We start from the raw sequence: 15,484 nt of genomic DNA, 5'->3' as shown, positions 1-15,484 counted from the left end.
GAATAATAGATTATAGCATCTTGCATTGATTTTTTTTCCACTCAGTAGGTGAATTTTAAAAGAGGGGAATTTTTGCAGATCAGATGTAACACAAGACTCAATTACACGATTGGTAAGAATACTTTATAATATCCTGCCTCTATGGAAAATCATGGGGATGCACAGTCAAAGTCTTGATAACTTTTCCCTGTGGATGAGGTTGCAAGTTTGTTATGTTCTTATTTTTCTATCCTAGAGTATCTGAGAAACATTTTGATCTACCTCCAGGAAATAATGTATTTTCAAATTCAGTAGTGCTTTTATTATCTTTTATTTTTGTTATATGCTGTGACCCCTTCTCTCATTAATCCAACTATACAAGTGGCAAGTAAAATTAAGTTACAAAGCAAATTATACTATAGATCATTCTCAAAAGCTCCAGTGTTCTAGGAACTAAAGGAAAAGAGTGGCATCTCCACTTTAAAATTCACCACAATATTTAAGACAAACATACGATCATGAAAATCGACATCCAGCAAGAGCCTTGTTCATTGCATCCAAACACTGAATTTGGACCTTAATCCTGCTACCAGCATTCAGATACACCGAAACATGTGGGTTGTCATCATATGAATCTACAAGTACTTTTGTAAAGTAGCATTCATGTCCTGCACCCAGGAATATTATGTGCAGTTCTGGTCACCAGGGTGTAACTAAGCTAGAGAGAGTGCAGACAAGGATGTTGCCAGCACTAGTGGGCTTAAGTCATGAGGAGAAACTACATAGGCTGGAATTGTTTTTCCAGTACTGAAGGAGGTTGAAGAATGGCCTTACAGAAGTTTATAAAATCATAAAGGGGATGGCTGCAATTATTGATTCAGTAAGTTTAAGGTGCTATTAGGGCATATTCTGGATATAGGGTATAGAGCAAATATTAACATAGAACATACTATAGTACAGCACATTACAGGACCTTTGGCCCACAAAGTTGTGCCGACCCTTAAATCTCGCCTCCCATATAACCCGCCCACCTTAAATTCCTCCATATACCGGTCTAGTAGTCTCTTTAACTTCACTAGTGTATCTGCCTCCACCACTGACTCAGGCCATGCATTCCACGCACCAATCACTCTCTGAGTAAAAAACCTTCCTCTAATATCCCACTTGAACTTTCCACCCCTTACCCTAAAACCATGGCCTCTTGTATTGAGCAGCTGTGCCCTGGGGAAGAGGTGCTGGCTGTCCACTCTATCTATTTCTCTTAATATCTTGTATACCTCTATCATGTCTCCTCTCATCCTCCTTCTCTCCGAAGAGTAAAGCCCGAGCTCCCTTAATCTCTGATCATAATCCATACTCTCTAAACCAGGCAGCATCCTGGTAAATCTCCTCTGTACCCTTTCCAATGCTTCCACATCCTTCCTATAGTGAGGCGACCAGAACTGGACACAGTACTCCAAGTGTGGCCTAACCAGAGTTTTATAGAGCTTTTAATTTTTAATATTAATTTCAGCAACTAATTTTCATTCCTGAATATGGATTGTGGATTGAATTCAAATCATAGCTCAGAACAGAAAATTGTAGACAACTAAACATCCACTTAAGTGTAGGTCTGTAGTCTAGTGTAGTTTTCTCTGTTTTTTTTTATTACATAGTTCAGTCTAGTTTTTTTGTACTGTGTCATGTAACACCATGGTCCTGAAAAACATTGTCTCATTTTTACTATGCACTGTACCAGCAGTTATGGTCGAAATGACAATAAAAGTTGACTTGACTTGACTTGACTTAACCGATATATGTCTGCTTATGCATGAATGCAATCAACAGCCCATTGTATGAATAGGACCTAGAGACAGGTTCATGGATTAGAGGGATAATATGAACTAAATGCAGATAAAGAGGACAGCCTCAAGAAGATACCTCGATTGAGGCAAAGCTTTGTGTTGCTTTGAAACTTCTCATTCAATAACAAATCCTTGAAAAAAACTCCTTGCATTCTTTGAATTGTGATAGTTACATAAAATACTCATCTGTATTGAAATGAAGTTGGACAAGTTGATCTGAAGGGCCTGATTCATGTTGAATAACTCTAAAACATGGTTGGTGAAATAATTTAGAAATAAAAATAGAAATAGGTTGAAGGCAATAATTCAATTAAAGGTTCCAATGTGATTGGGGTGGCATTGATCAAAGTTAATGAAAAGATAACTTCACTCAGGTGAATTGAAACTAATTAATTTGCTCTGTTGTTTTGCTAAAATTATACAGGAGACAGCAATATAGCTACTTAAAAACTAGCCAGGTCCATTTAATGATATCATCAACAAAATTCATCTAATTGATTTTTTGTGCAAGTTATCTTCACTCATTAAATTTTTTATTTAGTTTTTTTTATTATTTTTATTAAGTTTTTTATCTAGCTAATGAGATGTGCCTTGTTTGTCCAGAATATAACACTGAAAAGTTCTACTATTCATGTAATACTTCTTTTTCATTGGCCACTCAAACAAAGTTGAACAAATTGAAATTTATTAGCATTGCTCCTCCAGACATTCTCAGCCTTATTTTTCCAACTGCAGTAATGCTTCCCTTATGGTAATGATATAAGCTTAATAACACTAACTCATTCCTTCTGTCTGTATGTAAAATTGAAGCATAATTTGGCAACTACTGTCAGATTAGAATTTTCAAACTTCATTGAACCATATGTAGTAAATCAAGAAGCTTATATAATGATATATTGTCTGGGTTTACATATACCCTCAATGTAGTATTAAAATTCTCAATGGTCTAGCTTTCCCTAGATTCACCATGTATATTTTGAAAACTTGAAAGTTCAAATGGTGTGCAATATTTGCACTCATATTCGGTACCAGAGGTGACTACCATATTAGAGAAAATTCCAGCATTAGCTCCAGGATTCATACTTAAAACTTGTGATGATCTATTGCTGTTTTTAACCATTCCATTGGTTCTACCATATATTTAAAGAGTGGTTTCCACTTCTATTCCAACTCAGAAGAGGTCAATTACCTAGCAGACTTGAACTGCCCATATGGAGTCCGCTGAGTGTGTAATTTTAAAATTGGCCTAAAAATTAATGCTTACAATTAATATAAAATAATCTTGGTTTAGGCTGGTGCATGTAGAATGGCAATCTGCAAATGTTAGTCCTTGGAAGTTTCAGAACAAATTTTGCTTCTATGTTACAAACCTGCTCACTTTGTCCTGACGAAGGGTCTTAGCCCAAAACGTTGACTGTACTTCTTCCTATAGATGCTGCCTGGCCTGCTGCGTTCCACCAGTACTTTGTGTGTGTTGCACTTTGTTAGTGTTTACTTGATTAATGACCTCATGTAATTCAACTACATTTCTTTTACCTTTAGTCATACTTGATGCTCCTGATACTGTGCTAATTGAGAGAAATTTGGGGAAAAGAATTGACCCAGTCACCAAAGGTAATATGGTACTTAGTTGTTAACTCTCATACATCTATAACCAGATCCAAAATTTTAATTGTTTCTTCTCTTACCCTCCGTATCTCATTTAAACTGCATTATTTCAACCTTAGAACCCTCAATTTTCTACGAAAAAACATTAATTGTTCTATTTGTCTTCTGATATATTGTAATTAATAGTATATTCAATGGCATTTTTGCAAAAATGTTACAAGGAACATTAGAAGTATTTTCATGTTAGGATAAGAAAATTTATAATGATGTTGTTAGCCCTAATGTGGTGGAGGTGTCTAGTTCATTACACCTTGGGGAAAAGGAGACTGAAAAAAACACAGTAACATAGAAAACCTACAGCACAATACAGGGCCTTTGGCCCACAAAGTTGTGCCGAACATGTCCCTACCTGAGAAATTACTAAGCTTATCTATAGCCCTCTATTTTTCTAAGCTCCATGTGTGTATCCAAAAGCCTCTTAAAATACCCTATCATATCTGCCTCCACCACCGTTGTCGGCAGCCCATTTCACGCACTCACCCCTCTGAGTAAAAAGCTTACCCCTGACATTTCCTCTGTACTTACTCCCCAGCACCTTAAACCTGTATCCTTTTGTGGCAACCATTTCAGTCCTGGGAAAAAGCCTCTGACTATCCACACGATCAATGCCTCTCATCATCTTATACACCTCTATCAGGTCACCCTTCATCCTCCGCCTCTCCAAGGAGAAACGGCCGAGTTCACTCAACCTATTCTCATAAGGCATGCTCCCCAATCCAGGCAACTTCCTTGTAAATCTCCTCTGCACCCTCTCCATGGCTTCCACATCCTTCCTGCAGTGGGGCGACCAGAACTAAGCACAGCACTCCAAGTGGGGTCTGACCAGAGTCCTATATAGCTGCAACATTACCTCTCAGCTCCTAAATTCAATTCCATGATCGATGGAGGCCAGTACACTGTACGCCTTCATCAATCTAGTTAGTTTGCTGTTTATATTAACCTGTTATCACTGAGTATCACAACAGAACATTATCTAATATGTGGAGCTTAGTTTCAGTTTTTGATTAGCTGTAAATATCATTATCACCACTGCCTACCAATTGTTCCAGAACTAACTTCCATGCAGAGATAATTTTTTCTCTATGGTGCTCACAGTTTCACAGCAACCCTTCAGTCCAATTTCAGTTCCGCCCAAAGTTCTAGTCAAGTAATTATATGTTTTATGAACAATGGCTGTGGCACTTTATTCACTCACTTCAATAAAGATTTCTTCATCTTGCCTTGCTGTTTATCCTGCACAGTCTAGTGTTGAAACACCAACACTCTTGCTAACCTATCTGTCCTAGCTTAGCCATGGGTTCACATCGGGAATAACTCAAGCTTCTATTCCTTATCCTCCTGGTATCCCAGTATTATTGCCCATACTTTCTTTAAAATAAGTAAGCACGTTCTTCATTGTCTCTAGTTTATTTTGTTAGAAGTAGATTTGCATTTGTTATGATCCTAATTTCTAATCTTTAACTGTTCTTTTTATTTTTGTAAAATCCTCTCTTTAACAGATTTTCATTGTTCCACAACGATATTTACGACATCAGATATTCATGTGCATTTGACACCATTGCATCAAAATTAAATTGAATTGAAATATTTTCAAAATTTGGAGAGTAATTGGTCATTTTTGAATGTATAATTTTAATCACTAACATTCAAAGCTGGTGGAATAAAATATTCTATGATCCTATAAGTATCTTAATAGTACTTTTTCTATTGTTCGTTCATTTCAAATGCTGTACATTTGCCAATTTAATTGATCAGGGAGAAGTATTTGTGATTGAAGAATAGGAAAAATTACTGAAGTATTTTGACAAGTCTGTTAACATTTATAACTAAAGAACAGAGTGCTATGGTTTTTTAAACAAAGTTGTTGATTCTTGATTTCAAATTTGATGCAAGCTTTGGATTTTTATCTTTACTTCTCTACTTTAGAAATATATCATACAATTTTCAACTGGCCAACATCAACCAAGATACAGAATCGTCTGGAGAAACCTCTTGAGATAACCGAGGAAGAAACTGTAAAAAGATTATTGGAGTACCGCCGAGTCAGTCATGGGGTATTGAATAGCTACAGTAAAATATACCATATCATTAATGCTGATCAGCCTAGTGTTGATGTCTTTTCACAGGGTAAGTAATATCACATCAATGACTTAATTGTAAGCAAAATTGCTAAGCTATCATGATAGCTGCCATTTTGGCCGCAAGAGATATCATGGGTACATCCATTTGTTACATATTGTCGTATTTCTGGGAATTGACAGGTTGCTAACAGACAGGTTAGCAAGAGTGTTGGTGTTTCAACACTAGACCATGCAGGAGAAACAGCAGGAGATGAAGAAATCTTTATTGAAGTGAGTGAATAAAGTGCCACAGCCATTGGCTAAGAAGTGATTCCCTGGGATATCAATCTAATAGTCACCTACACTGATTTCCAATAGCATTGATGACCATAAAAGTATAAAAATGTCTTGTTTTTCAATAAACAGATAAAATACATGATTGCACATAAATATGTAATACCTTTTCAAGAGTATTACCTATAAAGATACATTTGACACAGTAATCCTATTTTTCTGTGTTAAGAAGGAAATAACTCATCCTGTGATTTTTTTTTAAATTCACGTGGCAGAAGATCATGTAGGCACAGATTACTCTTCCTTCCAGAAACTTAGGGATATGACCAAGTAACAGCAGACTGTGAAACAAGATATACTTAGCCATTCAAAATATTGCTTTGTATTTTAATTCAGTAGACCAGGTGCCTTTTAAAACTGCACCTCTTAAAATCAGATCATATTCTTTGCATTCCTTATGATTTTTAAATTGACAAAATTAAATCCTGTACAAAGTGAGTCTGGATGTACACCAACATTGCAACTTAGATGTATTTTTCTGGTTAGGATCACAGTGCCATGATGCTGGAATTCCTGTCTATCACTCATTTATTTATTTAGTTCGGACAGGAATTTTTAATGATTAGTAGCCAACCATCACTTGTTCACACTCCTTTATTAGTAATACCAATTAATAATGAATCCATTAAATATACCACAACTAAAGGTTCTAAGAACAAAATTATAAGATGAATGATACTGACTGATTGACACCATTAGGCATATTACAAAAATATATTTTGAAAATAACTTTTTAACAAATTGGCATTTTCTAAAAATTAGCATTTATGAAATTATAATTTAACAATGATAGAGTTCTTGTGCAAACTGAGCATATTAATTATGAAAGAGAGGTAATTAAGTTCAGGGTTTTAATACATTCCTGTCATATATTACTGCATAGGGTCACAGTACAATGGTAGGTAAGATCTCAAATTTTCTAGTACTGTAGCGGTGTGCTACACGCAGCGCTAAAATAATGACACGGAGTCGGTAAACTGCAGTTAAAGAAGATTTTATTTGAACTTCACAGTCTTGCTTTAAAGCCTCCCTGATCCCACCCTCCCTGGGCATGGATGCTGTAGGGGGCATGTACTCACAATCCCGCGCAGGCTTTTCCCTTTGTTGGTGAAGCAGATCTGGTGCCCTTTTGGGACTGGCCTTTGTGCCGGCGTGCTGGCTATTTGTGAGCCGGTTCCAGTGCGCTAGGAAGTGGGTTGCCACATAACCCCCCCACCCCCCAGACCGGCGATACACCCCCCAATGTCCACAGTCTGGGCCGGACCCTGTTTGGGAGGTCGGCCTCTGCGCCGCGGTGCCGGAAACTCGACCGGTTGCGCCAAGTCCACATGGGCCAGTTTGAGTCGGTCCACCGTGAAAACCTCCTCTCTCCCCCCAAAGTCCAGCACGAATGTGGACCTGTTGTTCCTGAGCACCGTAAACGGCCCCTCGTAGGGCCATTGCAGCGGTGGCCGATGCCCGCCCCTTCGTACAAACACAAACTTACAGTTCTGCAGGTCTTTGGGTATGCAGGTCAGGTTCTGCCCATGCTGCAAAGTGGGTATGGGGGCCAGGTCACCGAGCCTCTCGCGTAGTCTGCCCAGGACTGCTGCGGGTTCTTCCTCTTGCCCCCGTGGAGTTGGTACGAGCTTCCCGGGGACGACCAGGGGTGCGCTGTACACCAACTCGGCCGACGAGGCGTGCAGATCGTCTTTGGGTGCCGTGCGGATGCCGAGTAGGACCCAGTGAAGCTCGTCCACCCAGTTAGCTCCTCTCAGGCGGGCCATGAGAGCCGACTTTAGGTGACAGTGGAAACTCTCCACCAGGCCGTTCGACTGTGGGTGGTAGACAGTGGTGTGGTGCAGCTGTGTCCCCAAAAGGCTGGCCATAGCTGACCACAGGCTGGAGGTGAACTGGGCGCCTCTGTCGGAGGTAATGTGGGCTGGTACACCAAAGCGGGACACCCAGGTGGTGATCAGTGCCCGGGCGCAAGATTTGGAGGTGGTGTCGGTGAGCGGGATCACCTCTGGCCATATTGTGAACCAGTCCACGATAGTCAGGAGGTTCCACGCGACACTGGCAGGGAGCCCACGATATCCGCATGATTGTGGTCGAAACGCTGGTGGGTGGGGTGGAACTGCTGCGGCAGAGCTTTGGAGTGCTGCTGCACCTTGGCAGTCTGGCAGCATGTGCACATTCTGGCCCATTCACTGACCTGCTTGCGAAGTCAGTGCCAAACGAACCTGCTGGAGTCCATCTGGACAGTTGTCCTGATGGAGGGGTGTGCTAAGTTATGAATGGAGTCCAAAACACGTCGCCGCCAAGGTGCCGGGACGATGGGACGGGGCTGGCTGGTGGCAACATCACAGAGTAGGATCCTCTCACCTGGACCTGCATGGAGGTCCTGGAGCTGCAAACTGGAGACTGCGGTTCTGTAACTCGGGATCTCCTCATCTGCCTGCTGCGCCTCTGCCAGCGCCTCAAAGTCTACCCCTAGGGAAAGGGCATGAATGTTAGGGTGAGAGAGCGCGTCCGCCATGACATTGTCCTTACCTGAGATGAGCCGGACATCCGTCGTGTATTCAGAGATGTAGGACAGATGGCACTGCTGGCAGGACAACCAGGGATCGGACACCTTCGTGTACGTAAAGGTAAGTGGCTTGTGGTCCGTGAACTCTGTGAAGTACCTGAAATGCTGGATTGCCAGGTATAGCGCCAGCAGTTCCCGGTCGAAAGCACTGTATTTGAGCTCGGGTGGCCGCAGGTGTTTGCTGAAAAACGCCAAGGGTTGCCAGCGACCTGTGATGAGTTGCTCCAGTACCCCACCGACTGCCGTGTTAGATACATCCACTGTGAGGGCAGTAGGGACGTCCAATCTGGGGTGCACTAGCATCGTGGCATTTGCCAAGGCTTCTTTCGTTTTAATGAAAGCGGCGACAGACTCCTCGTCCCAGGTAATGTCCTTGCCCAGACCCGACATCAGGGCGAACAGGGGGCGCATGATTCGGGCAGTTGAAGGGAGGAAGCGGTGGTAGAAATTGACCATACCTACGAATTCCTGTAAGCCTTTGATTGTGGTGGGTCGGGGGAAATGGCGGACCGCATCTACCTTAGCGGGCAGAGGGGTCGCCCCATCTTTAGTAATCCTGCGGCCCTGGAAGTCCATGGTGTCAAGCCCGAACTGGCATTTGGCCAGGTTGATTGTTAGACTGTACTCACTCAGTCAGGCGTAGAGTTGATGGAGGTGGGACAGATTTGTCCTGACGACTGCTGCTGGCTATGAGGATGTCGTCCAAATAGATGAATGTGAAGTCCAGGTCGCGTCCCACCACATCCATTAACCACTGGAATGTCTGTGCAGCGTTCTTCAGGCCGAATGGCATGCGGAGGAACTTGAAAAGGCCGAACGGGGTGATGAGAGCCATTTTGGGGACGTCGTCCGGATGCATCGGGATTTGATGGTATCCCCAGACGAGGTCTACCTTGGAGAAGATCCGTGCACCATGCAGGTTTGCTGCAAAGTCCTGAATGTGTGGCACAGGGTAGCGGTCTGGTGTGGTCGCCTCGTTCAGCCTGCAGTAGTCGCCGCATGGTCTCCAGCCCTCTGTCACTTTGGGCACCATGTGCAAGGGGGAGGCCCATAGGCTGTCGGACCGCCAGATGATCCCTAATTCCTCCATCCTCTTGAACTCCTCCTTTGCCAGTCGGAGCTTGTCCGGGGGAAGCTGCCGAGCACGGGCGTGGAGGGGTGGTCCCTGGTTCGGGATGTGGTGCTGTACGCCGTGTCGGGGCATGGCTGCCTTGAACTGCGGTGCCAGAACCGATGGGAAATCCGCCAGGACTCTGGTGAAGTCGTTGTCGGACAGTGTGATGGAGTCTAGGTGTGGGGCTGGCAACTGGGCTTCTCCCAGGGAGAACGTCTGAAAGGTCTCGACGTGGACCAGTCTCTGCCTCGGCAGGTCGACCAGCAGGCTGTGAGCCCGCAAAAAATCCGCACCCAGAAGCGGTTGGGCTACGGCGGCCAGTGTGAAGTCCCACGTGAACTGGCTGGAGCCGAACTGTAGCTGCACCGTACGGGTGCCGTAGGTCCTTACCGTGCTGCCGTTCACGGCCCTCGGGAGGACCAGGTGCCCTGTTGCGGGTGTTGTAACTTGTCGGAGGTAAGATGCTGATCTCGGCACCGGTGTCGACCAAAAAACGGCGTCCTGACCTCTTGTCCCACACATGCAGGAGGCTATCCCGATGGCCAGCCGCCGTAGCCATCAGCGGCGGCTGGCCCTGGCGTTTCCCGGGAACTTGCTTCTGCGCCCCACCGCTGGTGGTAGAAACACCATTGTTCATTGGGCTCCCCACCCCTGCCTCTTGGGTTAGCAGGCTCTGCGGCCGGGCCTGGACTGGTTTGCTGCTGGGAGCGTGGCCTGGTGATCTGTGCGATGGATACCCCACTCACCTTCTTGGCATTCCACAGCAAGTCCGCCTGGGCTGCCACCTTCCGGGGGTCGCTGAAATCCACGTCGGACGGCAGCAGGCTTATGTCCTCGGGCAGCTGCTCCAGGAATGCCTGCTCAAACATGAGGCAGAGTTTGTGTCCACTGGCCAGAGACAACATCTCATTCATTAAAGCTGATGGAGGTCTGTCTCCCAAGCCATCCAGGTGCAGTAAACTGGCAGCCCGCTCGTGCTGTGAGAGTCCGAAAGTCCTTATGAGCAGGGCTTTGAATTCTGTGTAATTGCCATCCGCTGGGGGAGACTGTACGAACTCCTCAACCTGGGCCGCTGTGTCCTGGTAGAGGGAGCTCACCACGTAGTAGTAACGTGTGTCCTCTGAGGTTATCTGCCGAACATGGAATTGGGCTTCTGCTTGCTGGAACCATAGGTGAGGTCGCAGCATCTAGAAGCTTAGCAGTTTCAATGGAACCACATGAACAAATGTGGCGTCGGTCATCTCTGGTCCAAAAATCGTTTGGACCGTCGGGGTCACCAATTGTAGCGGTGTGCTACACGCAGCGCTAAAATAACGACACTGAGTTGGTAAACTGCAGTTAAAGAAGATTTTATTCAAACTTCACAGCCTTGCTTTAAAGCCTCCCTGATCCCGCCCTCCCCGGGCGCGGATGCTGTAGGGGGCACGTATTCACAGTCCCGCGCAGGCTTTTCCCTTTGTTGGTGAAGCAGACCTGGCACCCTTTTGGGACTGGCCTTTGTGCCGGCGCGCTGGCTATTTGTGAGCCGGTTCGAGTGCGCTAGGAAGTGGGTCGCCACAGTACTTTATTTTATAACAGATGCTAAAACCTGTTTAATTATGGTTTATTTAAGTTTTATATCAAATTCCAGCAAACACTGCATTTGTTGTTACATATGGATTTCTACCATTGAATAGGGAATTATAATATATTTAAGGAACAAATAGAATTCATTCTGTTTTAAGATTACTTTGAATTATGTGGATACTATCATTTTGTCAGCCTAATAGGATATATTTTGTAATTTGTTAATTTATTTGTGGTACTATTACAGTACTTTGTGTTGTGTGTGAGTTATATATACTGTGTTGTGGACCTTGGCCTGGAGGAACGTTGTCTTGTTAGGCTGTATATGGTTGAATGTCAATAAACTTAAACTTGAACAAGCTTTTTTTATTTTACAAAGAAACAAAAACTTGTATTTAATAAGTCAAAATCTCACAAACCATGCAAATCCAATAATTATAAGCACAGTCAGATAATTTATTTGTAACTACATACCCAACGATAATGCACTGTACCCAGCAACTCTGGCAATATTTTCCAATGTAGAAATAAATAATAATAAATCATAGAAAATTTTGGAACAATGGGGACATTTTGTCCATCCTCCAATATCTTCAAACTCACCATTCAAGAGCTGAATAACTTGATGTAATGAGGACAGCAGAAGTCAAGAGAAGGATTAGGTTACCCTAGTACCATGGTCTTTTGCTTCCATGTGCTGAAGTTTCATTCAACAACCTGATCAGTTAAACATTAGACAAAGTACTCAAATAATAACAGTAAATGTAATCTGAAAATGAAAACTAAATCTATATATGTGTGTTTCATTATGAAGTATATACTAATACTACTCAGAGACCAATAATAAAAGTTAGCAACGCTACATAAAATCTACTGATCATGTCTGTTTTTTTTTGGAAATAGGTGTCCATTACCCACCTTAATATTTGCAGCCATATTAGACTACTTAACTTTTCATATTCCTATTTACCAATGGAAAACTTCCAATGAACATTAACATGAAAATTTAATATTGTTTTCTAAATTTTAGTTCTGCTTTTCAGCATATATTGTACTAAGTGAGGAGCATATAATATATGTTAATTCAGTGCCCATGCAGGATGATTTTACATGTACTGCAAAGTCAAACCTGTCAGAGTATGCTTGATTTCCCCTCTTGCTGTGATTACTTTAATGGATTGTAGTTTTCAAGCACTTTACTCCTGGATAGTCCAAGCAGAACATAATCACGGTACGATAGGACTATTTGATTTGTAATATGATTTTAAACAAAATACTGTAATATTAATTATAAACTTATCTGACCGTTAATGAACTTTCATTCTGTAAAATAGTGTAAACTACTAGTAGTCACTGATCCATATACGTGAATATTTGTATTTTATTTAATGAAATTAATTCATAAATTGAAAGAAGTATAACATTCTATTTGAAACTTATTTTTAAAGCTTAATGCTTTCTGCTCGTGCACTGCAGGCTTTCTACATTTTGCAACTGTGAAAGCTAATCAGCAGGGAATCATTACATCTAATTACTCTGCAGATAATTACTACAAATGGGGCGGAGGGAAGGAGGAATCCCCTACAAATGGGGCTTAACAAGATTCATACTGCATGAGCTTCTGGCCTTCTAGTATTATTAATGTTCAGGGTTGTATCTGATTATTTTTTTATGATTATCATTCGCCACAGTTCTGAGCCATGTCCAAAGCCGGCATCGATCCGTTGCCCCCTACACACCAAGAATCATTCTCCATGGACCCCCCGGCAGTGGTAGAAGCCTGCAGGCAGAAATGATTGCTGAAAAATACAGGATTGTTAACGGTGAGTGGTAACTCAGTCAGACTTTTTGTCTTTATTGAACTCTTGTCTCTTCCTGTTTCTGTCTTGTATAAATAGGTTGCTTTAAAACTTTACAATTTGTTTGTGAGTATATGATAAATTCATTGACCTGTTTATATTACAATAATGCCTCCTGAAGCAGCAAAGCAGAACTGGTCAATATTTCCATGTACCATTTTCCATGGGATTTTTATATATACATGTAGCATATTTACACTTAGTGGTCACTTTATTAGGTATCTCCTGTACACATGTGGTTATTTGAGTTACTGTTGCCTTCTTGTCAGCTTGAAACAGACTGGTCATCCTCCTCTGACCTGTCTCATTCACAAAGTGTTTTGCCCACAGAACCACCGCTCACTGGAGTTTTTTTTGTTTTTCACACCATTCTCTGTAAACTCTAGAGACTGTTGTGTGTGAAAATCCCAGGAGATCAGGAGTTTTTGAGATACTCAGACCACCCCATCTGGCACCAACAATCATTCCACAGTCAAAGTCACAATTGGATAAGCTGGGGTTATTCTTACTGGAATGAAGGATGCTGTGTGGTGATTTTACAGAGGTTTATAACATGGTGAAAGTCATAAATAAAATATATAGTCAGAGTATTTTTTCCAGGACAGGAGAGTGTTTGAGGGCATAGATTTAAAGAGGAGAAATTTAAAGAAGATCTGAGGGTTAAGTTTCTCACACAGAGGATGGTGGTTTCCTGGAAGAAGCTGCTTGAGGAGTTGTTAGAAGCAGATGCAATTACAATGTTTAAAAAGCATTTGGACTGGTACTTAGATAAGAGGGATACAGCCCTAATGCAGGCAAGTGTGATTAGAGTACATCGGGGTTCCCAACGTGGGGTCCACAGACCCCTTGATTAATGGTTTTGGTCCATGGCATATAAAAGGTTGGGAACTCCTTGAGTAGATAGACATCACAGTAACATGGTTGAGGTAGGCTGAATGTCCTACTTCTCTGCTGTATGTTTCTTAGTCTTCACCTCTTCAGGTAAAAGCAGCAACCACCCTCTTCTCTGAATAAGTAGGAAGTTAACTAAAGAGCACTGCCTTTCAATTGGTATCTATAAAGATAGATTTTGATATTTAGTTATGTTTATTGGAATTTTTCATCAGAAGTGTTCATTGGATGGTACACAGGGTCTTTTCATTTTACTGTTACTATCTGATTTGTTTCATATTTTCAGATTCCTTTGTGAAAAAATTCAATCTCATCAACTTATTTTGGTTATTACTATTCTATTTTCCTCAGCCAAATAACCCATTCCTCAGTATTTTTCCGCACATTTTCATTGGGAGGCTACCATTTACTCTGCAGCCCTAAATGGAGAAGGCATTTAAGAATGAGTCACACTGTGTCAGGAGTCACATATGGGCCAGACTGGGTAAGGACAGCAAACTTACCAGCCTAAAGTAAGCCAGAAGGGTTTTATTTTCAATCCAGTAGTTTCATTATTACCATTACTGATACTAGTTTTAAATTCCATATTTACTTAATTACTTGAATTTAAATTCCTGAGGTAATGTGATGGGATTTCAACTTGTTTTTCAAAAACAATGGTCTTTGGATACCCTGGTCCAGTAATTTAGTTACAAGATTTAATGTGTTGGTTGTCCATTGTTTCCAATGATGATCAAAACTTGTGCCAGAGGAGTTTCATACTGAAAAACCCATTGCACTGTGGCAGTTCCACTCTCTCAGCCTCAAAAATCTTGGTTCAATGGTGCGAAAAATCATTACGACTGGATTCTTCCCTAGCTGCAGTGGATAGCCATGATGCCTTCTGTGTCTTATCATACCCTTTGCTCTCCATGAAGCATTGCAGCACCACCTTCTTAGCCATTGGATTTTGTAGTTTATCTCTTCCACCCAGTCTGCTAGAACTAGCTTCACATGCTGGGGTAGGCATGTCCCTCTCTCACCAGGGTTGGAGGTTCCCGGCCATCCTCAGCTGGTTTAGCCCACCAGTCGAAGCTGTGTACTGGGGTGTAGCTGCTGTATGGGTTATCCAGGGAGGGGTAGCACCTCTGGTGGTGGGTTTGTCATGCTCCGTCCAGGGGCAACCTGTCCACCTTTGGTCCCCACCTGCCACCCAGCTCTCACCTGTGGCTCCAAATAGTAAGACTTAATACAGCTGTAGTTTGTACACTATTGCTATGATATTTTCAAATGCTGTCATGTCTACTTCTTCTCTGTACTGTTAGATGATGTACGGGAAGTACCATAGCTTAAATATGTTTTTGTGCATTTTGTTTTTCAGTTTCTAGCGATGTTTCAGTTAACCAGTATGTTGCAGCCAGTTTAGTATTAGAGACAAAAACTAAAGAGATTTTTTGAATGGGGAAATGTTTATCTTTCATTAATATATAATATCATAAAATATGTATAGACAATAACATATAGGAGCAGAATCATTCAGCTCATCATATAATATAACATTATATCTTATGTAGTTCTCACCAAACATTTGAGGAAAGTAT

At 42.0% G+C, this 15,484-nt stretch overlaps 1 protein-coding gene across 3 annotated transcripts in view; it reads left to right on the top strand.

Moving 5' to 3' along the window:
* The window catches only part of ak8 (adenylate kinase 8), a 149,472-nt gene that overhangs the window by 66,796 nt on the left and 67,192 nt on the right, over positions 1–15,484 (top strand). For all 3 annotated transcript variants that reach the window (XM_059993797.1, XM_059993798.1, XM_059993799.1), the window contains exons 7-9: positions 3,366–3,437; positions 5,418–5,618; positions 12,846–12,977. In XM_059993797.1, the coding sequence (XP_059849780.1) occupies positions 3,366–3,437; positions 5,418–5,618; positions 12,846–12,977 (405 nt within the window). The remainder of the gene's footprint in view (positions 1–3,365; positions 3,438–5,417; positions 5,619–12,845; positions 12,978–15,484) is intronic.

Source organism: Hypanus sabinus, chromosome 18, assembly GCF_030144855.1.
Source record: "Hypanus sabinus isolate sHypSab1 chromosome 18, sHypSab1.hap1, whole genome shotgun sequence".
In the NCBI taxonomy this organism is placed as follows: domain Eukaryota; kingdom Metazoa; phylum Chordata; class Chondrichthyes; order Myliobatiformes; family Dasyatidae; genus Hypanus; species Hypanus sabinus.
This window is presented reverse-complemented; position numbering and strand designations above follow the sequence as displayed.